The sequence below is a fragment of the Neophocaena asiaeorientalis genome, unplaced genomic scaffold (assembly GCF_003031525.2).
Source record: "Neophocaena asiaeorientalis asiaeorientalis breed wild unplaced genomic scaffold, Neophocaena_asiaeorientalis_V1.1 scaffold15, whole genome shotgun sequence".
Classification (NCBI taxonomy): Eukaryota; Metazoa; Chordata; class Mammalia; order Artiodactyla; family Phocoenidae; genus Neophocaena; species Neophocaena asiaeorientalis.
This window is the reverse complement of record NW_020185328.1, coordinates 7182072-7207179: the sequence shown is the minus strand read 5'-3', so window position 1 is coordinate 7207179 and position 25108 is coordinate 7182072. Positions and strand designations below refer to the sequence as shown.

At 38.7% G+C, this 25108-nt stretch overlaps 1 protein-coding gene across 1 annotated transcript in view; it reads right to left on the bottom strand.

Annotated features, from left to right (window-relative positions):
• The window catches only part of TNNI3K (TNNI3 interacting kinase), a 279546-nt gene that overhangs the window by 94264 nt on the left and 160174 nt on the right, over positions 1–25108 (bottom strand). Inside the window, exons 18-20 of the mRNA XM_024734607.1 lie at positions 6959–7011; positions 6589–6641; positions 2614–2746 (exon numbers count right to left, since the gene is read on the bottom strand). Of these exons, the coding sequence (XP_024590375.1) occupies positions 2614–2746; positions 6589–6641; positions 6959–7011 (239 nt within the window). The remainder of the gene's footprint in view (positions 1–2613; positions 2747–6588; positions 6642–6958; positions 7012–25108) is intronic.

The following is a 25108-nucleotide window of genomic DNA, read 5'->3' as shown; positions in this document are numbered from 1 at the left end:
TTGTGATCTTGGGTGTGGCAAGAATAATTTAGACAGGATTCACAAAATATTTAAAAGTTTGACAAGGTAAACTTCTTTGAAATTAAAAAGTTTTGCTCTTTGAAAGACATTGGTAAGAATATGAAAAGGCAAATCACAGACTAGAGAAAAATACTTGCAAAGCACATAGCAGATGAAAGATTTTACCTAGAATCTAAAAACTCATTAGTATATAAGATAATCTGAACAAATACTTCACCAGAGAGATATGAGCCGCAGATAAACACACAAAAAGATTATCAACATTATTAGTTATTAGAGAAATATAAAATAATACCACAATTATTTACCATTATATACCTACTCAAATGGTTAATATTTTATTTTAAATAGACAATAAAAAAGTGCTGGCAAGGATGTGGATCAACTGAAATCCTCATACACTGCTGGTGGGAAGTCATAGTGGTATAAATGCCTTGGAAAAAATCTTACCATAAGATCTAGTAATTACCTCTTATGTATTTATCCAAGAGTAATGAAAACATCCACACAAAAACCTGAACGGCTTTGGCAATTATATTCATAATTGCCCTAAAGTGAGAATAACTCAAATGATCATCAACTTGTGAGTGGATGAATAAATTGAGGTTCATCAACACAATGGAATATTACACAGGAATGAAAAAGAATAAATTACCAATGAATGTACTAACATGACTCCATTTATATGACATTCTGGAAAAGGCAAACCTGTAGGGACATAAATCAGATCAGTGGTTGCTAGGGGCTGGAGGTGGGAAAAGTGAATTGATTCCAAAGATGCATGGGGGCTTTTTGGAGTGACAGAAATGTTCTATATTATGATTGTAGCTGTGATTATACTGTATATATTTGTTAAATATATATTTGTTAAAACTCATTGAAATGTTAGTCTAAAATGGTAAATTTTGCTACATAAGTGATACTACAACTTATACTATATAAGTTAAACCTGATTTTTAAAAATGACAATTGCAAGAGTTTAAATGATGAAGATGGTGGCTTGAGCTAGGATGGTGGTAGATGACGGTAAGTAGTAGGTAGATCTAAGATGTCCTTAGGATGTAAAATCCACAGGAATGGATTGGATGTGAATGGATTGACACAGGAGGTGAGAGGAAGGGAGACATATCTCTCTCTTGTGAAAATACTACAATGTGTCTAGAATTATAGTGGATTTTTAACATAATACTCATAAGTCTTACCAGAAAGCAAATTCTAAGAGGTAGAGAGATAGCAGCATATCAGAGCAAGGCATTACAAATAGCAATTTTGGTCCAGTTCTAAATAGAGTCTTCTCATCCACCCTATAATAAGGGCCAGATCTCATCATTTAAAACCATAAAATCATATAGAGAAAGATTAGGACGATTAAATAAAGAGCATATAATTTGTGAAAAGTACTTTGTTAGACACTATGCAGAGTGTAATTAAAGACCATATGGTTATTGGGGGAAAGTGCCTTGAATAGACAATATGAGTTATGGCTTTTGCTCTGCACATGAGTACTAATAAATATTGTGATCCTGGTTAAGACTTTGAACTTGTGAGCATCCACATTTGTAAGATATGTCTTTCCCTAACATCCCTTTTGACTTGATCCATCTGCTATATTGTGATAGGGTGGCCACTTAAGAAGCTTACAATATAATTCATTTAAATTTATTTACGATTTAATTTGAAAACAACTTTTCAAGCATGGTAAGTTCTGGGGATGCAAAATCAAGGAGTTTTTAGACTCACAGTGGATACAAGTAAGTAAACAGTGCGACAGTGCTGTTGTATCTACAAGAGCAACCCAAATAAAATGGAGAGAGAGATGCAAATAAAACTTACCTCAAATATTTGTACATTTTTTCCTGTGATTAGATTCCCTACCTCTACCTTCTACATGTACACAGAGTATCATGTATATTATCAACAACAAAATTATAGGCTCACTCACAAAGTCCCATTTTTAGAATGCATCTATATATGTAATACAAAATTAGAGAAACCAGTTCTCTTTTGCATAATGTGAGACAAGCAGAAAGCAGTCCTGATAAGTTACTTTTATGTGTTGCTACTTTCAGTTCACTCTTATATGCACATCAGAAAGGCACTTCTAAATCTAATCTCAAAAAGTAAATATTGCATTGTTCACATGATTTGTACCCACATTCCACATGGCCATTATCATTTGCTTGTTTTATTAACAATAGATACATCAAAGCCCTAAACTTTAATAATAAAATATGCCTACACTTCTGTGTGCCCGTATCTAAAACCACATAGTTATAGGCCATTAAGTTTTCTGGATTGGGCCACACCTTTAAACAATTTGAGACCGTTTCCTTACCTCTCACCTTGCCAATCCACCAGGAATAGTCATTTTGGGGAAAAAAATGTTTCTTGAATTTGTGAAAATGCACAGAACTCTGGAAATCAAAAAAACTTTTTTTTTTTTTTTTTTTTTTGCCTCACCCCACGTCTTGAAGGATCTTAGTTCCCCGACTAGGGATTGAACCCACACCCTTGGCAGTGAAAGCACAAACTCCTAACCACTGGACCTCCAGGGAATTCCCTCAGAGAAACTTTAATTGAGGCATGGCTTACCTGGCTTGAGATGAGCAAACGGAATTTCGCCGGTGAGAAGTTCCCACAGACACAGAGCGTAGCTGAAGACGTCGGCTTTGATGGTGTAGCGTGTACACTGTGTGAACACCTCAGGAGCCATCCAGCGGAGGTTCTGTGGGTCAAGAAACATCCACAAGTCAGTTACCAAGTGCTTAGTTCTTCTACCGTAGAATAGCGTTCTTCTTAGTGAGGATTTGTGGTGTTCTCTCGAAGTTCTCAAAAATATAAACTTTAAATAACATCGATACTGCCCTCAGTGTGCACAATAAACTGGCCCGTTCATACAAAAACAGTGTGTTTACGCTGCTGTTCAGTTTTTTAAAGGGCATTTTCTTTTTATCATTGGAAGATCATGAAATCCATAATTCTTTCCAAAATATTGTAACAATATTAATCACCAAGTAACACTGCCTCTTATGAAATGATGATCACAGCAGCCGCAATTTTTTGTGTAACTCTGAGCATCTTTCTTTCCCCTGGAAGCCTTACAAGCTTCTGAATAGCCATCCATGGGTTCATCCAAGAACTCTATCTATGCCTCCCTGGGGGTGAGTCACGCACTGTGGGAGGAAGCTTCCCTCCTTTAGAGCTTCAGGTTGTAGTTTAGGAAGACACTAAATTAGACCCATAAATAGTGCCCTGATGACTGAGGAGAGAAACGGCCTGAGGGTAATGCCCAGAATATTCGTGCGAAGCAGATTTCTCACTGGCAGGATCAGGTCTGTCACATCCCCTTTGTTTGCCCAGCAGTGTTATTTCTGAATGCTGTTTGCGCCATATTCCAGAAAGCAAGCCCATAAAACGTTACGAGTTTCCCTATACAAAGGTCTACCCTCATGTTTTCACGGCATCATTTTACACCCTTTTTATTTGCTGTTATGTATTTTTAATTTTTAAATATAAGTTTCCGTTTAATTTTTAAATATAAGTTTCCGTTCTGGGATGCATAAATTTGGTTTATTTGTGGTTTAGGAAAAAGAGGACTAGATTTTGAGTTAGGAGATGCAAATTCTAGTTCTGGCTCTACTGCAGACTATTTGGGCAGTTCTGGGAAAGTCTCCTATGCTTCCTGGACCTCAGATTCCTCAAGGGCAAGATTGAGGAGGCAGCCCCTTCCAGCTCTAAAACCCCATGGCTTCATAGCCGTATCAATGGATTTTACCAAATACCTGCTTTCTTTGTATTTCCACTGAAAGAAACCAGTTTTCTTTTATTACTCTTAGTGAAATTCTGTGTGTAGTGTTGCCTGCTGATAATTCTTTTGAAGTGTCTACATTATTTTGAAGTCATGCATAATTGCACCTTTCCAAGAATATCTTTATTTCGATTATGGTGCTTATATGCAATTCTTCCACACGAGCTTTCACATTCCAAATAGCCTCCATTTATATAGCATATTATGTGTTGTGTCACAACATTGCATAAGGGGGAGTAGGCATACAGTATGGCCATTTTTTTCACGGGGGGGGGGGAGTAATAGAGTAATTAGCAAACTTACATAAGGCCACATAACTAGTAAAAAAGAAAATAACCTTCAAAATAAATCTAGAGTAGTGCTGTACTTAAAGACTCCACTGCTAGGATAAAAGAATATTACTTGCTATTGGTGAAATTCAATTCAATTCCATTTGACAAAAGGTTATTTAGTCAGAGAGTCTCAACTGGCTGCATTTTAGAATCACCTAGGGGAAATTTTAAAAGATACATGTACCCAAGATCAACCTCAGGCCAGCGAGATCAGAATTGCTGGGGGTTGGATTCAGGTAAGGATGCTTTTACAAAGTTTCCAAAGTGATTTCAATGTGCAGCCATGGTTGAGATCCACTGAGTTAGCTATCTCTATGTCAAAGGTACTAGATGAGATCTGTTTGTCCTGTCAATAAAGGACTCACTCTTCCCACCGCTCATCTCCTACCATTCTCCTCCTTGCTTACTCCACTCCAGTCACTCTGGCCTTGAACACACAAAGGACTCTCCTGCCTCAGGGCCTCTGATATTACTGTTCCCCCTTCTACACTGCTCTTCTCCTCTCATGGATAACTCCACCATAGGTCTCTTATCAAACGTTATCTTTCTCTTTCTCTCATCTAAATGGCTCCCCCTATCACTCTCCATTCATATACTCTGCTTTGTTTTTTCTTCATAACACTTATCACCGTCTGGTATATATTTTGTTAATTTGTTCAACGTTTATCTTCTTCTATTTGAAAATTAGCTCCATAAACACAAGAACTTTGTTCACTGCAATATCCCCAGTTCTTTAGAATGTCTGGCATCTAGTAGGTATTCCATAAATACTTGTTGAATGAATGAGTGAAATTTAATTGGGGAAACCAGCATGCTTAATCCTACTTACAATACAACATGGTCCGTGATGTCGTTCCTGCCCTTCCTCTCTTAACTCATCTCTCATTTTGTCTTCCTCACACAGAGCATGCCAACAACGCCAAGCTATTTGAAGTCCCCCAGGAGGTCTGGTGTTTCTCATCCTCCCCTGTGCCTTTGTTCATGCTGTTGTTCACTCTGTCTGAATTTATTTATCCCTATTCATTCCACCTGAGCTCCCATGATGCTTTGTCACATCTCTGTCACTGAACGTCCCCACTGCTTTCAATCTTATCTGCTTATTACTATGTTTTTTCCAACAGAAAATGAGTTACTTGAGATCAAGGACTAAGCTTTTATTTGCATTTTGTATTCCTGGCCCTTTGCTCGATGCCTGACACACTGTAGGTCCTTGATAAATGTTTGTTGAGTGAGTCAGAGTACTACCTAGCAGTGCAAAAAAAGTGCTACAAAAGCACAGAGAGAAAAGTGTGTGGGGAGGAGAAGGGGGGGAGGAAGTTTATGGGTGGGAAGGTACTTAAAATGGATACAATTTCCTGGACCATGCAAGATGAGTAGACTTCCTCCAGGTGGGGTACAGTGAAGGGCTTCACGGGCAGAGAATATGATGCTGGCAGAGTCACAGGGCTGTGAAAGTGAATGAAATGTTTGGGGAATAGTCAGATGGCTTGTATGCCGGGGGCATAAGGGACTTGAGAGAAGTTTAGTGGGAGAGGAGGTCGCAGAGGAGCCTTGGGGTCAGATCTGGCGGTGGGGGGGTATAACATTTTAAGCATCATTGATGGTTTATAGGAAGAAGAACACAACACTTGGCTGATGTTGCAAAGAATGAACTGGAAGGGAGGACTGTAGTTAGAAGCCTAGAGCAATGGTCCAGAAAAGAGATGGAGAGGACCCAAACTGAGGCAGTGGTAAATGAGAGTTTGGGATGAACTTTAATAAAGAAAAGGAATAGAAACAAACAGAAAAAGTGATTGAGCAGTGTGTAAGCAGAAGCAGGAAAAGGAAGGAACAGAAAATTAGCCCAAGCTTGGGTAATTAAATAACACAGCTAGTCCAGAAAGAAAAGTGCACTTCTTTGTGCGGAAGGGATGGGAGAAGGCAAATGATGAACCTAATTGCAGACATTTTGAGTACAATTATGCTTCCTTCAGATGTTAGCATTTATATTTTTCTTAAACATTAATGCTTGACTATATCACCTATTGCCTTACAATGTTAAAATGGAAAACTATGAATTGTTAGTAGATACGGGTAAACTATGGATTTTATGGTTACCTATTAAATGTTAACTCTACCACTTAATAAGGAGATCTAAACATGAATGCCAATTATCCATGCCTGCCATGTACTTTTCAATTATATTTGAAACAAATTCTGTTATTTTTTCTGTAACATTTTCCAAATATATATCTAATCTATTTCTCTAACAGAGCCTTGAAATAGTTCTTTTGGGGGCTTACTGAAAATAGAAACATAAAACATTATCCCGCCCTTGGGAGAATGACATTTCTTCCAGTTAAAGCTTCTTTCATCTCCCTTCTTCTCATGCTGAGTTTACACATTTCAATTGTTTCATAATTATAGGGAACACGAACAGCAACAAACCCCAGGTTGTTTTGTCATGTTGTCTTCATCCAGAGACTGCAGAAATCTTGATTCTGAGGGAAATAGAAAACAAATTAATGTCAAAGGAAATATTTTAAAACCAAGGTCAAAGATTACAGCTAAAAGTTTGAAATCCCAAGAAACCTCTATCTTATTTAAATTTTCACTTCCTTTCTTTTAGCTGAGAATATGAAAGAGGAAAAACTGAAATAAATGATATACTTTTAAAATTCATTGAAATATGAATGACTTAGAGAAGTATAGCTGTCAGTGTGAAATCCATTTTCAGATTCATCATATAATATCAGCACCAATGAGTAATGGAGAAAGAAACGGTTGCCATTTTGGGCATTATTCATGGCAATCTCACCTCCAAAATCTGCCACTACAGCATGCCCATCCTCATAGAGAAGAATATTGTGACTGTAAAAAAAAAAAAGTAGATATTGAGTATACTATTTCCTAATCTGAATGGCCTCTCAATGAAGAGGATGCTAATCATCACTTGTTTACCCCAGAGGATAAATGACTCCCAAAAGGCTAACAGACATCTCAGATTAGTGACTCTGATTTTCTTAGTTTTGCTAATCTGAAAGGAATGTTTATAAAAAGTGGTCATTTTATATCTGACTTTGAAGTATTCTACTTTAGATAAACCTTCTAAACATGTCAAAAAGACCCATTAGCTGAAGATCAGTTTTCCAGCTCTTTGAAGTTCATTTGCCAACAAAATTTGGCTACAGGCAATAGTAAAATGTACCTGTGAGCATATCAGAGTCAGAGCAAGGGAATAAGCTTGCTAGAACCCTAGGCTTATAAGGACAGTTCAAGGCAGCACCTGACATGAATAGGAAAAGGACTTGGTCATTATGTTCTATGGAAACATAAATGTCTTGGTCATTATAGAAAATGTCTTGGTCATTATGTTCTAGCTAGAATCCCAGGACAAAGAAGTGTTTTTAAGGCCTGTGAAATGAGGCCGGCTAATCTATTTTTTTAAGGTCTTGGAGAGGAAAACATATAAAGGTCTTCAAAGTCTCCTTTCCAAACCAGAATTCAAGCTAGATCAAGGCTGTCTTTTTCAAGAAGTAAATCAAGGCTGGGGCAGTCCAAAGAGAGGTCATTCCTCCCACATATTGGTGAACTGAGTTGTGGGATATCTTATGGACAAATGTATTGTGACCCAAGATTGCCTTTGAGTGTTTCTTATTGAATGCCTTTTTTTATGCTTATTTCACATTTGGCTTCTAAATGAGTCATTTCAGCATTAGGAGATCTCCTACTGGGTTTCTTTTAGTGCACATAGGCCATACTATAATAATTTATCTGCTCTATCCTTAATTGTTTTTCTTCATGATCAAAAAAGGAAAATTTTATTATTTTCTAGCCCCAAATAAGTCCAGTATGATATTGAACCATTTATATAAGTGCTTCCAGGTGCTGAGTTGAGCTTTATAAGAAAGTTAGTTTTGAACTTCTCTTGTATCATAAATGAATTTTATCTTTACGGTATACACTTAATCCTCTTTTCAACTACCAAAAATCTAGAATGTGTTCAAGTTTTTTTTTTGCTTGGAAGAGCTCAGTGTAGAAGTAATATAGGATGTTGAAACAAAAACCCCAAGATGTTCTCTTTAGCTGTAAATTACCAATTAATGCATGCTATGAGAATGACACTATCATGATAAAGAACTCTACAGCATCAGGAACTCTCTGGAAGTTCAAAGGCAGCGAGAAGGATGCATCAAAATACTGTACCACTAGATTCCTTGAAGGATTTAGGTGAGTTCCTGTACCACAATCCCTTAGCCTATCAAAGGATAATGAGTGTTACATTTCATAGATATCGTTAAAACACATGCTGAACATGAATTACCAATCAAATTAAATGATTATATGTATAGTATCCTACCATTAATTTAATTTTGATTCAAATTAATTATCTAGAACAATGGTTGTCAAAACAATCCGCAGCATATCTCAATATAGAAAACAGATTTGTAAATGGAGCTGCCTTAGTTAAACACAGGGAAAGGCTCACAGAACCCCTACTTAAGCTTCACCTTTTCTAAAAATAGCAGTCCTTGAGGCAATAGCTTAAAACGATGCATGTAGAGAAGCCCCCAAATAAGTTACATGTCTAGGGAATATTTTGTTTATTCATTTGTTTGTTTAAATTTCTCTAAAGTAAATATTTTATGTTAACAAGAATAAAGATGACAATACCAGCTAACTGGAGTTGGGGTAGTGAAATGTTTAGCAAAATTTTACTCTTCTAGCAAAAGAAACAAGTGAATTTGGTCACTGCGCTGCCCAGTGCTTCCTGGTATGAGAGAAGCAGGATGTCTCAGGATGCAGGGATTATGCTCATTGTTGTATCTCCATCATTTTTAGCACGTGCTTATTTTTGGCACACTGCTTATACTCCTTATCACATTGGAGTACTCAATAATCATTTCTTGAACAAATAAAAGAAACTTAAAATAGAAAGTCACAAGTTTGGCAGGGTAAAGATTACATTAGTTAATCAGCAAGTACTTATTGAATATCACTCATCATTCTATAAATATTTAAAATTCATAGACTCATATGATTGGAAGATAAATTAGAACTAACCTAGTTTAACCCTCTTAGCTCCAGAGGAGGAGTACAAAGCACATTTAAGTGTATCAACAGACATTATATAAGTAGCTAGAGGCAGAGGCAGAGAAGATATAGAATCCACTTCATCTAGGTTAGCATTTCAGATTTTAGAAAAGTGCCTGGCAAATAGTAGGTGATCAGTGAATTTTATGAATTATTCTTGTGTCATATTATGGACCTTTCCCCAAAGCATGCTATTTACTTTCTCCACATTATCAAGACACACTGTTGGTGGGAATGTAAATTGGTACAGCCGCTACGGAGAACAGCATGGAAGTTCCTTAAAAAATAAATCACAGCAATATCCTTTTTGACCCACCTCCTAGAGAAATGGAAATGAAAACAAAAATAAACAAATGAGACCTAATGAAACTTAAAAGATTTTGCACAGCAAAGGAAACCATAAATAAGATGAAAAGACAACCCTCAGAATGGGAGAAAATATTTGCAAATGAAGCAACTGACAAAGGATTAATCTCCAAAATTTACAAGCAGTTCATGCAGGTCAATATCAAAAAAACAAACAACACAATCCAAAAATGGGCAGAAGACCTAGACAGACATTTCTCCAAAGAAGATATACAGACTGCCAACAAACACATGAAAGAATGCTCAACATCATTAATCATTAGAGAAATGCAAATCAAAGCTACAATGAGATATCATCTCACACCGGTCAGAATGGCCATCATCAAAAAATCTACAAACAATAAGTGCTGGAGAGGGTGTGGAGAAAAGGGAACACTCTTGCACTGTTGGTGGGAATGTAAATTGATACAGCTACTATGGAGAACAGTATGGAGGTTCCTTAAAAAACTACAAATAGAACTACTATACAACCCAGCAATCCCACTACTGGGCATATACCCTGAGAAAACCATAATTCAAAAAGAGTCATGCACCACAATGTTCATTGCAGCACTATTTACCGTAGCCAGGACATGGAAGCAACCTAAGTGTCCATCGACAGATGAATGGATAAAGAAGATGTGGCATATATATACAATGGAATATTACTCAGCCATAGAAAGAAACAAAATTGAGTTATTTGGAGTGAGGTGGATGGACCTAGAGTCTGCCATACAGAGTGAATTAAGTCAGAAAGAGAAAAACAAATACCATATGCTAACACATATATATGGAATCTAAAAAAAAAAAGTGGTCATGAAGAACCTAGGGGCAAGATGGGAATAAAGATGCAGACCTACTAGAGAATGGACTTGAGGACATGGGGAGGGGGAAGGGTAAGCTGGGACAAAGTGAGAGAGTGGCATGGACATATATACACTACCAAATGTAAAATAGATAGCTAGTGGGAAGCAGCCACATAGCACAGGGAGATTAGCTTGGTGCTTTGTGACCACTTAGAGGGGTGGGATAGGGAGGGTGAAAGAGAGACACAAGAGGGAGGAGATATGGGGATATATGTATATGTATAACTGATTCACTTTGTTATAAAGCAGAAACTAACACACCATTTTAAAGCAATTATACTCTAATAAAGATGTTTAAAAAAAACCCTAAAAACTAAAAATAGAGCTACCATATGATCCAGCAATCCCACTCCTGGGCATATATCTGGAGGAAACCATAATTTGAAAAGAAACATGCATCCCAATGTTCATTGCAGCACTATTTACAATAGCCAGGATATGGAAGCAACATAAATGTCCATCAACAAAGGAATGGATAAAGAAGATGTGCTACATATATACAGTGGAATATTACTCAGCTATAAATAGGAACAAAATAATACCATTTGTAACACCATGGATGGAACAACAGATTGTCATACTGAGTAAAATAAGTCAGACAAAGAAAGGCAAATATCATATGGTATCGTTTATATGTGGAATCTAAGAAAAAAGGTACAAATGAACTTATCTACAAAACAAAAATACAGTTACAAATGTAGAAAACAAACATATTTACCTGGGCATAAGAGGTGGGGAGGGACAAATTGGGAGATTGGGATTGACATATACACACTACTATATATAAAGAAGATAACTAATAAGGACCTACTGTATAGCACATGGAACTCTACTCAATACTCTGTAATGGCCTATATGGGAAAAGAATCTAAAGAAGAGTGGATATATGTATAATTGATTCACATTGCTGTATGCCTGAAACTAACATAACACTGTAAATTAACTCTACGCCAATAAAATTTTTTTGAAGTGTCAAGTTTGTAGGATATTCCCTACAGAGGTTTTTCCTATATCTACAGTTTAAGTCAAAACCTTAGATAACTAACTGAATTTTAGGATAACACAAACTCAATAGCAATGTTAATTACCCTTGCTAACTTGACCTTGCCTTAGAAACTTCAGCCTTTTTAACACCACTTCTTTGATGACCTAAACCTTGAGAGAAGAATAACAATAAAACATACAAAGAAGGATAACTCAAGGTCTTTTTTTTTTTTAGCTTTTCTTCTTTTCTTATTTCTCCAGTGGCTTTCAAATAACAATGGTTGCTTTTGCTTGGGTTTCCCAGCAAAGAGAGATCAAGATAAAAGCATATAAATATATGCTAACATTGGACTGACATAGCAATCATAAAGCAACATGATGATGGAGGCAGCAACTAAAGCAAATCATCCAGAAGCCAAGGAATGCCACAGCTTCTGGAAACTGGAAGAAGCAAGAAACTGATTTGCCTCTAGAGCCTGTAGAAAGCACTGTCTCTGATGATTCCTTGAGTTTAGCCCAGGAAAATTGATCTTGATCCTCTGACTTCGACAAATGTAAAAGAATAATTATATGTTGTTTTAAAAAAGGGACACTATAAGAGATGCAAAGTGATGTACATTATAGATTCCATCCTCAAAGACCTTAAATTCTGCTCACGAAAGCTTAGATGAGAGTGGGTAACGTAAGAATTCAAAGAAAACAGTGGAGTTATAAAAGAAATTAGCTTTGGGCTTCCCTGGTGGCACAGTGGTTGAGAGTTCGCCTGCCGATGCAGGGGACACAGGTTCGTGCCCCGGTCCGGGAAGATCGCACATGCCGCGGCTGGGCCCGTGGCCGCTGAGCCTGCGCGTCCGGAGCCTGTGCTCCGCAACGGGAGAGGCCACAACAGTGAGAGGCCCGCGTACCACACACACACACAAAAAAAAGGAAATTAGCTTTGAAGTGGGCCTCAAGGAACAGTCTACAAATATCGGCTGAGAGCTAATCATGCGCCAGGAAATTTCCTATACACTGGGATATAGTGGTGACCAAGACAGGCAAAGAGCTTATGAGCTTACAATGAAGTGAGGAGGAAATGAGGCTGAGACAAAGGGGGAAAGAAGTGTAGGTCAGGGAAAATCTTGGTAAAGGCCAAGAGTTGGGAATGTGTGTAGTCTGTAAGAGGAATAAAAGAAGGATGTACTTACTAAATTGGAGACTACATGCTGGAGTGTCATGGGGGGAAACTGAGCGGATGTGGTATTGGATTACAAGGGAATTTGAAAGCCAGGGAGGGAATTCCAGGCTTGACACAAAAAGCTAGTAGGTTTTTATACATAGGGTGCAATGCTCTAAAAGCAAGGGACTAGTGTTCAAAAATAATTTGAGGTACTGAAAGACAAAAGTAATAAGGTAAAGTGGAGAACAAAACAAAACAAAAAAAATAGGATGAATCCATCAAAATATTTAAAAGAAGTGTTTAGATCTTTGGACGGCTTAGATATAGAGAAAAAAAGGGAACAAAAAACTTAGGATCGGGCTTCCCTGGTGGCGCAGTGGTTGAGAGTCCTCCTGCCAATGCAGGGGACACGGGTTCGTGCCCCTGTCCGGGAGGATCCCACATGCCGCGGAGCGGCTGGGCCTGTGAGCCATGGCCGCTGAGCCTGTGAGTCCGGATCCTGTGCTCCACAACGGGAGAGGCCACAACAGTGAGAGGCCCGCGTACCGCAAAAAAAAAAAAAAACAAAAAAAACTTAGGATCATCTTCAACTTTTCCAGTTTGGAATACTTAAGCAGAAAGCAATAACATATCCAAATTGAAATGGCTGTCTTACTAAAAATCCTGCGAATTTTTTATGAAAAGTATAGTGGCTGACTTGGGAGGCTAAGGAACTTGACTAAAGTCATTTTTGTGCTTGGCAAGATTGGACTCACCAGATAAATAGCTATTATTTTTACTAAACTGAAATAACATTCAAAGTGAACTCTTTTGTCCTTAACAAACAATAGCAAATTAAACAAAACAAAGATGTAGTGACAATTTAGGAACATAAGGACAATGTGAGTTCATAGCAGCAAATGGGGCCAAATGTCAAAAAGGATGCTGTGAAAATGTCATTGCAGAATGAGAGCACTTTGGGAAGTGCTGGAATAAAATGAAATGTTCTCTTCACCTCAAGATAGTCTTTTGGATCTGTCCATTTCTTCTTTAAATGCTCAGTAACAAAGAAAACTAATTTTTAGAACTACCTCTAAGATTCACCCATTAATTTTTTAGTTTAGTGCTAAGCCATACTTCCTATCTAGAGTGAAGCAAATGGAGGGGGACAAGTAAGGATGAAGTTGATGGAATCTGTGCTAATCAGTGACAGCACAAATGCCTCCTGATGGGTGTCATATCAGAGTCAGAGAGGTAAGCTGACAGGTCACCGGCATTGGAGTGGAGGGTTCCTAGGGAAAGGGCTGACCTGGGAGCTGGGATAATAGAAGTGGTGTGATAATTATTAGTGATGAGCTCAAGGGTTTATTACTGAGATATGTCGTGAACTGCAAGTTTTGAGAAGGGTGAGAACAGTGAAAGTTGTGGGAGTCATGTGACAGTAACAGAAAGGGTGGTAGTAAAGAGAGAAGGAATTAAATATTGCGTGAGAGCCTCCTGTGGGCACACACCAGTGCTTTCAAGATTTTTACGTTCCTCCTGGAGCCACTTTGTGGTTGGTATTAGCATACTTCTTCTACAGATGGGCAATGGAGGCTCAGAGCGGTTATGTAAGATGGCCAGTATCATAGCTGGTAAGAGGTGAATCCAGCATTCAAATTTCAGTCTCCAAAGTCTGTCCTTTTTAGGAGAAGCTGACCCTTGCATCGTCTGGATGGGCCCTGAGGAGCCCAAACTGCTAAGGCTGGATTTCTGGACAGATATTCCAGAAATTTTGCTTGGATGAAGAATGGTCTACCAACTAGTGTCTAAAATACCTGTGTTCAGTGTATGACTGTAAGGTCATAAGACTGAAGTAACAAGCTACATGGAAAGTAATCTAGTACACCTCTGTACCACCAAGACACAGCAGGCAAAGACTAACCTTCCTCCCTCCCAGAGTATGATTAATGTGTCATACACAGGAATGAAGCACAGTCACTGTGAACGGGTACTTGCAATCCGACCTGGGAAATAAGCCAGGCATATGAGGAGTGTCAGTGGCTTGGAAGCTATCATCAGGATCAAAAGAGAGAAATAAAAGAAAGGCGATGGGAATTCTGAGACTTCCTCTCCCCCAGAAGACCATTTGGGAGGTTCATTCTTATTTCTTTGCTTTTGTGGAAGGTTCTGGGGAGTGGGAGTCTGCTGTTATATCTGATGCTTTACAGAGCACCTTCACGCACATGGTCACATTTGGTGGAAAAAGTTGAGTCAGACCCTTTTAATTTGAATTTGATAAAGAAACCTGTCAGTAACTGCTGGCACTAGCACCTTAGCCCCAGTCCTACCACCTGGAAAAGGAATCCAGGGGAGGTAAGGGGCAGGACATCAGATAGACTACCCCGAGAGGAAGGCAGAGAACAGCTACTGTAATACACCAATCTGGACACACAACAGCGCCCACGCCCACCAGCACACACTGCTTGCCTTCTAAACTCTCCAGACACGTGGTTAAGGGTAAAGTGTCACTGAGGAGTGCTCTCCAGATAGCAGGGAGTTTGGTAAAACCATTAAAGGAAGTTAAGCAGATAAAGGTCAACAGGTCCTTAATTCTTACAGCGATTTTTTGGCATTTCTGGATTTAACACTTGGACTTAATCTAAGTGAGTATGATTTTAAAAGCCCATGTTATTTGCTAACTCGTGATTTTGTTGTTACAAGTGAGGCTTATGTTCAGAAGCAAGCTGTTTGGCTGACAAGTGTGCCGGGTCAACCTGGCAGTGTCAGCAGCTGAAACGGCTTTCTTGCTGCCCTGGGTCATCCTGTGTTGTAGGAGAAATGATAACCTGCAATCATGGTCACCCCTGTGAGCACTGCTCAGCTTTACTCTTCCCGCTGTGAAGGTCTAGTTTTGGGCTAGAAACTGCAGTGTCTGCCTTCAAAGAGAATGCAGTCTGATTGGGAATGCAATGCAAACTAAAAGGGAGAGACATTATCATCACAAGCTAGAATTTAAAGTGGTTTTCACTGTGAAAGACCTAGAGAAGAATCCAGAGAATGCAAGAATTAATTCTGAAAAAGATCATTAACAAAGGAGAAAAAAGAGTCTTAAGAATAGGAGGGATAAGAGGTAGTATGTAGGACAAGGACCCATATTCAGGATACCTGGTTTTTTGCTGTTTCTAGTCCTGTGATTAAATCATAATACTTGAATTTTTCAAGTCTTCCTTTCCTATCTTTAAAAATTGTGAGGGGAATGAAGGATATTAAAAGAGATAACACATGGAATTTTGTAAACTGTGAACTGCTAAATAGGTTTTCTGAAACAATAAGTTTATTTATTTATTTTTGGCTGCATTGGGTCCTTGCTGCACGCGGGCTTTCTCTAGTTGCGGCAAGCAGGGGCTACTCTTGGTTGCAGTGTGCAGGCTTCTCGTTGCGGTGGCTTCTCTTGTTGCGGAGCACGGGCTCTAGGAGCGTGGGCTTCAGTAGTTGTGGCATGTGGGCTCTAGAGCACAGGCTCAGTAGTTGTGGCGCACGGGCTTAGTTGCTCCACAGCATGTGGGATCTTCCCGGACCAGGGCTCAAACCCGTGTCCCTGCACTGGCAGGCGGATTCTTAACCACTGTGCCACCACAGAAATCCCAGTATTGGTTGTTGTTAATAAACATAGGACCTAGCTTACGGAGTGTTTGTATGACTTAAAGGCAAATGTGCTTTGTAAACCATACAGCCGTGTACATGTTGGATATTAAGTGATGAGTCTTGAAAGTGAAGTGATTTCCTGAATCAGAACCCACAGACTTAGAGAACGAACTTATGGTTACCAGGGGGGAAGGGTGGGGGGAGGGATTGTTAGGGAGCTTGGGACTGACATGTACACAATGCTATATTTAAAACAGATAACTGATAAGGACCTACTGTATAGCATAGGGAACTCTGCTCAATATTCTGTAACAGCCTAATTGGGAAAAGAATTTGAAAACGAATAGATACATGTATATGTATAACTGAATCAATTTTTTGTACACCTGAAACTAACACAACATTGTTAATCAACTGTACTCCAATATAAAATAAAAAGTTTTTTTAAAAAAAAGAAACTGACTTTACTATGGAATATTTCAACGCACTTTTAGCCCTAGATCTCTTCTCCTTCCATTCTCATTGTCTAAATGTACAATACTACTGCTGCTTGATTGAATGACTGCATTTCACCTAAAAGAATCTTTGGTTCCCTGACTGCATTGATACTGCAGTATTTGGACTTGGCTCCAGCTTCGTCTTTCATCATGAAGCAAATGATTTGGGTCAATTGTTTATGTAACAGAACTGAGTATTTATCTTTTCTGAAGTGTCTGTCCCTTACAGATCACTCCACAGTAAAGTTCTTTTAACCTCAACAATGCATGCACTTAGCAGAATACAGAATGTAACTGAGGGAAAGATTTACTTCATTCAAATAAGCGATGTGAATACAACCCATGCTCTGACCTTCACTTCTTTCTTCCACAGTAATAACAGTTCATTTTCAGAAAAAGAGCAAGCTGTTTTCAATGTGGTGCGTGTGTGTGTGTGTGTGTATCTTTTTTGTGTGTCTGAGTATTTATCTTTTCTGAAGTGTCTGTCCCTTACAGATCACTCCACAGTAAAGTTCTTTTAACCTCAACAATGCATGCACTTAGCAGAATACAGAATGTAACTGAGGGAAAGATTTACTTCATTCAAATAAGCGATGTGAATACAACCCATGCTCTGACCTTCACTTCTTTCTTCCACAGTAATAACAGTTCATTTTCAGAAAAAGAGCAAGCTGTTTTCAATGTGGTGCGTGTGTGTGTGTGTGTGTGTTTATCTTTTAAGTGTTTTCTCCAGTTTTCTTTTAAACAAAAGTGAATGGAAGTTAAATTCTGCTGGTTCCTTGTGACAAAAGAAAATTTTCTCCAACCTCAGAACTGAATTAATTTAATGAAGTCATTATGTAAGCATCATGAGTCTTTTCATTTTAATTGCCTGTATTGAAAATTTACCTAAAGTGCTCAAATGATTCATAATCAGTTGGTTATGCACTATAGTCCAGTACTAATTGTCACTATTAGTCAGACTGGCCTGTTCATGAGACGATTTTCCAATTCTGACTTTCTTCCAGAGCAAGACCGAAGTTCGTGGTGGCCTTAGAAGGATCAAGGTGACTCGCAACTCTCACTCCACTGCCATTAAGAGTTTTTTGAAGCCACTTAAAAAAATCGCATAAATATTAATTCATTTTTTCCTGAATTATACAACCATGTAATTGCCTATGTCAGTGGCTACTAACGAACACTAGTTTGCATGGCTAACCTCTCAGTGTCCTTATTTGAAGAGATGACAGCCCCCAAACTGTAAATCTAGTAACAGAACAGCAATGCTTCCCAGACTTCCTATAAGCCACTGTTTTCTGTTATATGCCTGATGGTGATTAACTCACATGATTAAAGACACATGGCTGTCGGCATGCCTGGAAGCATTCCAAGGGTTAAATCAGTGGAAGCAATTAGGCTTCATTTTCAATCTCATCACACTGTGAAAGTCATTAGTTTACAAACACATGTGCCTGACAAGCAATCACTCAGACCTGATGCTGAGGGGCCCTGGATCCGCCTGCTGCCACATTTTGCTGGTGGGGTGGTAGTGCTACGTGATCACTTGGGACTCTCTTCCTGCCTAAGACCCCTCTCTGGGGAGCACTGCCTTCTTGACCTCCAGCATAGGCAGTCACACTATCCTCTCTTCTCCAGTCATCCTTGAGTAATTGCCACTGCCAAACTCAATGTGGCTTCTTTACCTCTGAGTATGTGAGCCCCATACTCTGAACTGCTTCCAACTTGTTTCAAGTATAACCTAAGGTGTTAGCTAGACCCTTGAAATGCAGTGCAACTCACATCTACTTGCTTTGGAGCTCCGTACCCTTTCCTAAAAAATATTTCCAAGTCATCTAGATTAGCTCCTTGTCGTCTACACATATTCTCATAGTCTCTTCTTTTCGGTATCTTTCTGCCTCTGACTTTTTTCTATCATCTCTGCTTCCTACTTCATTAGGTAACAACAACTAACCAAAAACTCATTATCTTCATGAGGGGTAACTGCTGGAGGTCTTGAGTTTGAGCCCCAGATAATGGACATAGCATATTTGGGTTCAGAGAACTTATTGATATTTATTTATTATGTATGTTTATGTGATTATTATGTATGTTTATGTGGTAATGGGACCCTCAGCAACCACTTGAGGGTTCCACAATTTTGGCTGCACGTAGAAACCTGGTAACAATTGCATAGTAACATCAGAAATCACATAGTCTGCTTCATAGCTAAATAAAGCCTCTACGTATATTTTTTGCGGTACGGGGGCCTCTCACTGTTGTGGCCTCTCCCGTTGCGGAGCACAGGCTCCGGACGCGCAGGCTCAGCGGCCATGGCTTACAGGCCCAGCCATGGCGTATGGGATCTTCCCAGACCGGAGCACGAACCCGTGTCCCCTGCATCGGCAGGCGGACTCTCAACCACTGCGCCACCAGGGAAGCCCCTACGTATATTCTTGATACATCCTTTGTACCTTGGGGCTCAACATAAACTATCCCAGGATGCCTACCACGAAAAGAAAATTTTATTGTTCTTCTGCAGGAAGTGTGAAGCCTCTGAAACTCATTTTTAAGATTTTATTTCATCAGGGCACCGTCCTTGTCAAAGGCCAGAGAAGCCTAAGCCTGGATTTCTCTATTAATCTTTTGAAGGTAGTTCTTCACTAAAAATAAGAACTGTAATTTTATTTTTCCATGCTGCCGAAAAGTGACCCTAGTTTGGCTTCGTACGGACTGCCCTGGTCCTTTGGAAAAGGCATGCAGGAGAAGAAACATGTTGACAGAACGATAGCCCCCCCAAGCTCATTCAGGAATAACAATATGCTAATCTTGAACATAATCTAGGTAAGAGAGAAGGAATTAACCAAAGTCTCATATCATGAACTTCTTAACACTGAAAGCCTAATTTCAGTGAACGCTCAGAAACCATGGAAACAGAAAACTCCAATAAATGCAAAGGATTGCAAAACCTTGACTTTTCTTAAAACAAACTCCAGCCTGTCAGTAGAAGTACATTTGAAGGCTTACTTCTAAAACTACTGGATTTGTCCCATTGCCAGTGGGATTGAAGAGGTGGATTATAAGATTTGTGTTGTGGTTAAACCCATTTATTGAGGGTAATGTGAAAAAACTCCATACTCTTCTTCACTTACTATTTGCTCAGCACCATGAAACGCGAGTGGAGCAGTGATAATGCCTGAATAAATCTAACCACACACACACACACACACACACACACACACACTATTGATTGTGACGTTTCTGCGAAATAGTGCCCTAGAATCAACAATCAGGTATGATTTCCATTTCTACGCTAAAGTTATTGCTCTTTCTTCTTAACAGAGCGTAATCTTATGAGGAATCTTAGGTACACAAACCGCAAAATGGAACATTTTTGAATGAGAAAGGGACAATCGATATCACAGACATCAACAGCTATGCATTCATTACATATCATTTGTTTTATTTTAATTTAAAATTGAAAAAGGGAATATTGGAAAACATCATATTGACTATGTTTCCTTCACAAGATCTAACATTTTTCTAATGCACTGGGACCCTGGATTAACAGGGGGTTTTGGCTTCAGACATTTGGTTGTGAAACCTATGTTTGGGGGGGTGCGACTTCGCAGGACAGTGGGGGAACTTTTCTCCCACAAAGCACATGGTCAGGATTTTGAGGAAGGATGAAAATGGCAAAGATATGTGACATCAAAAAGTTAGAAAAGGAATAATTAGCTAGCCTGATTACCAAAATAAAACCACAAAACCAAAAGCATCAAAAACGTTTCCAGCTTTTGTTGCTTCCACTATCATCTAAATACTGCTTCCTAGTCACTTTTCCAAACACAGTGATTTTTAATAATACTAAAACCTCTAAGTTTCGTATGCAAACCCCACTTTGTATGTAAACCCTGAAATGCACTGGGCATTTATTTACATTGAGGAGAGAACATAAGTCTACCAAAACAAAACACAGAAAATAATATGAAAGCAAAAACTTGGGGGACTTAGGACAAACAAGAGATATAGCAAGCAATATTTTAGAATTTGAAAGGATATTAGAAATTATTAAATGATCTGTTTATAAAGGAAGAATTTGAAGAGCTTTGTTTTCTATCAAGGTCACTAACTGGATTTCCTGACTAATAACTGTTCATTTTCCTGCCTCACTTACTTCATTTTGCCTGACCTCTGAGGACCCAAGCCCATGTTAAATACAGAGACATAGATGCTAAGGGCACCAACTACAGACGACCCAGACTCACTTGTACCCAAAAGTGTCATAGGACTCTTCTCACCCACTTTTAAGAGAGCAGATCCAGTACCAACTCTTTGGGAATGTGCCATGGGCCTTCTGAGCATCTATTTAACACTGAGACACAAAAGGTCTGTGATAAACCCTCTATCTCTGCATGTTAAAATTAATTCCTAGACATTAATAGGGAAAAAGAAAAGGCCAGAGAGAGCATGGAATAAGAACTGAAATATATGAAATACAAGTAAAAGAAGAAAAATCTCTGAGTTCGGCGTGAAAAACACCACTGATTATGTGCCAAGTTTCCTGTTAAAAGACCCCAAAGTAGGTGTACACGTGTAGAGCAGAGGAGGGCTGAGCTTAAAAATAACAGCTGAGAGGAGAGCTGGGCTTTATCAACAAATAAGGTTTCCGTATTAAACAGAGCAGCGTCGGAAGTGGGCAGCTCCATGAGAGCAGGTGAGTAAGCTCTGTCTCTGACAAACAGAGGCTGTGCTCCTGCAGAGCTCGGCCTCTAAGGAGGGTCTCCTTCTAACGCTCAGAATGAGCCACAGATGAGTGTTCTGAACAGTGTGACTTCAGGGGAACTTGCTTGCGGTCCTTCAGGAAGCAGGGATTTGTAGGTAAATCAAGAAAGGAAACCGTTTACCTACTGGACTAATCTGATGTTACGACTTTTACTATGGCGTCTCCATCCCTCTCAGGGAGCACAGGGAGAGGAAGTGCCCATGTCTGCAAAAGGGCAGGTTACAAATGTACTTAATCCTGCATGCCTTCCTTCAAGGACGCTTTGAAAATTCAAAAGGAATGAACAGGTCTATTTCTTTTTTAAACTTGCCGAATCGTTCAGCGTCTCTTTGGTTGCTGAGAAGAGGGGCTCTTAGTTTTTTTCCAGACACTAGATGGTCTATCCCTGTGGGATAGAGTATTAGTCACAGAAATGTAACTCATCAGCCATGAAGGTTTAGGGCTATTTTAGTTCTAACACTTTGTCAATGCTGCGTGGCTGTCCCCACCATGGCCCCTGGGCCTTCCTTCCTCTCTCCTTCACTTTGTTCCTGTTGTCTCCTCCAAATGTGAATTCACTTCCAACTTTTCCTCTAAATAAATATCCCCATTTTTCAGCACCCAGACCAGTGATCTCTTCTTATCCTGGCTTTCCCAGCACTTGACCCCAATATGATTATAAGCTCTACGGGCACAAGATCCATGAACAAGAGAAATTATTGGTGATCGATAATAAACTCTTATTGAATTAAATTTTCTTCTTGATCCTAGAGAAGTAAAGGTAAGGAAAGAACTAGAATGATTGGGGATTTTAAGGGGTGGTTATATTCAGCATTGACTTTTCCTAAATTCCATAGAATTGAATTCTGTAGCTACTCTGACCAAACTGTTGTTTTCTATTTTCTATAATAGATCCAAATTTGTGACTCAAAATAAATTCTCTGAGACTTAGAACCTTGATTTCACTTTTTAGCCTTATTCCAGGCAAATTCTTATCTGTCTATTTCCTGTATAATCATCATTTACCCAACAAATATTTGGTTAATATTTATTTGGCATCTATTATACTGCTGAACACAGAAAAAGCTTTAGAACAAACCCACCTTTCCATTAAAGATAAGGAGATGAGCTGAATAAGCATTTCGTACTTTCCCCCACTGATCACTGACTGCTCTGCCTGAAGCTCTATTCACCCCATTGACCCCTCCCCCCATGCCCTTGTGCAAGCAACAGCTTCAAGAACAAGCTTACCCAAATATTCTAGCCCACGTCCGGGACTCTGAAACTGAATGCCTACAACATTATTTTCAGTTCCATACATTTGGTATTTAGAATATGCTCTCTTTTCTTATTTCTTCTCTTTCTATATATCTCTTATTTCCCCCAGATACATTAAAACTATTCTTAAAACATTTTATTATACATTGCCCGCTAGGACTTGGCAAATTACAGCAGCTCAAGAAATATTATGGTTGTGAATAGTCAATATAGCTACTAATACAACATCCTGCCTTTTTCAAAGTAACCCTCTGGACAACATTCTATTTCTCTCTTCCTCTTTCTGGTCCATATTCTTGAAGGGTTTTCTTAAATTTACTGCTTCTACTTCTTTACTGACTATGCCCTCTTCAATACACTATTCTCACTTTTTAACCTGCCACTCCAAAAAAACCCTTTTTTCCAATGTGAACTTCTGTTTTGCTAAATGCCACAGGCTGTTGGTCCTTGTACCATATTCTATCCTAAGCCCTTCTTATTCTTGGCCAAAGCTTGCTTCTTTTCTCTTAGTGAAAGTTATCACCATGATTGAGTTACCCAAATAAAAACCAGGGAACCAAACTTGATTCCTCACTGTCCTTCGATCCCTTCTTAAAAATGTCACCATGTACCATCAGTTCTACCTTCTAATATGTTCTACATCTGTCCAGTTATGCCTTCTACATATTGAGCACTTATTCCCTATGGACAAGTCAATAATGTTGATTAGAATCCCATTTGTAGAAAAGATCAATAGGAGATCTTTCAATGTTAGGCATGGTGTTAGATATTAGGTAATAACAGTAAGTAACACTTAAATATAACTATGTACTAAGCATAGTTCTAAGCAATATATGTTAACCTATCTAATTGTCACACAATCCAATGAGGTTGGTATAATAATTATACCATTTTAAACATGAAAAAATTGAATTGCAGAAAGGTTAAGTAAGTTCCCTAAGGTAACATAGCTAGGTAGTTTGAATTCCTCATTTCATTTAGTCTCCATAGTAGCCTTCTATGGTGGTATTAATATTTCGACTTAGAGCTGAGGAATTGAAGCTGAGAAACTTAAAATAATGTTCCTTGAGGCCACACATTTGGTAACAGTGTCAGAATTATGCTAGAATCCACATCTAGTTGGCTTGAAAATTCATTTACTTTTCTCCACACATGCTCTGACAGGGTCACAGAGAATAGTTTAAGAAAAATTAAATTGGAAGGTACAGCCTAATTTCTAATATGTTGCATTAATTTAGCAACATTTATTTTGAATACTGTTTTTTATGAAAGCAAAGAGGATGAGCGTTAAAATAGTGAAGTCTATAAATTAAAGAAAGTAACTGCAACAAAGGACAGAACATGATGACTAAGGAGAAAAGGCTGGACATGGAGAGGGGAGCAAAAGGGGACCAAATGAAGGAGAGAGGTGAGGTGTGGGAGTGGAGCAGCTAGGTAGGGGTGCTGGTGATGGAAGGGACTGGAAAGGGGAGCTAAGCTGGAGCATGAAAGGATGAATGTCCTTGATAGTGCTTAGAAAATCTAATGAGAATGTATTAATAGAAAATGTGATATGTGACTAAATAGTTCAACAACATGCATATTTCATGACGTTGGCCTTATGTGACTGGGTTACTCATGAATCTACCAGCTGAAACAAAGCCAAAAGATACCCGGTGATTTTATTCAAGTTTACCGTCTACCCAGTCTTTGCATTCAGCATGGAAGTGACAAATGATTACTATTCTAAAAACATCTACTATCCAGCATGTTGTGGATACTCTGTATTCTGTACTTACCCAGTGCTGCAGAACATTTTGTTCCTAAAGTATTTAGTGGTTTTTTGTTTTGTTTGTTGTTTTTGGCTTTGGTTTTGATTTGTGTATAGCCCTTCTATTTAACTCAATGATGATGGAAACAACAATCTTATAAATGTTATCCACACATGCTGTACAGTCAAGGAAACAAATGCAAACATCTATTTGAGTGTCTGGTCTCCAGAGGACATGATGATTTGGAGTGGCCCCAGACTCAGACCCTTGGAGGTTGGCTAGAGGGCATATAAGGAACATGGAATGAGTAAGGCTCTGGGAATCAGAGCAATTGGGTTCAAATATCAGCTCTGCCATTTAGTCAACAGAGTGACTTGGGGGAAGAAATTAATTTACTGAACTTCAAATTTCTCTTCTTTAGCATTGTGAGTTTTTTTAAAGATAAATATTAAATGAAATAATACTTGTGAAAACATTCATGGTTTATTCACATAAACCTGACACAAAGATGACAACACAAACAAAGAAATGATACGTTCCTCATGGAATAAAAAATATACGTATATCCTCATTTTATGACATATGAGTGGGGATGTACGAACAATTTTAAACTGTGCTCAAAAGAACAAATAACCTTAGCTAGAAAT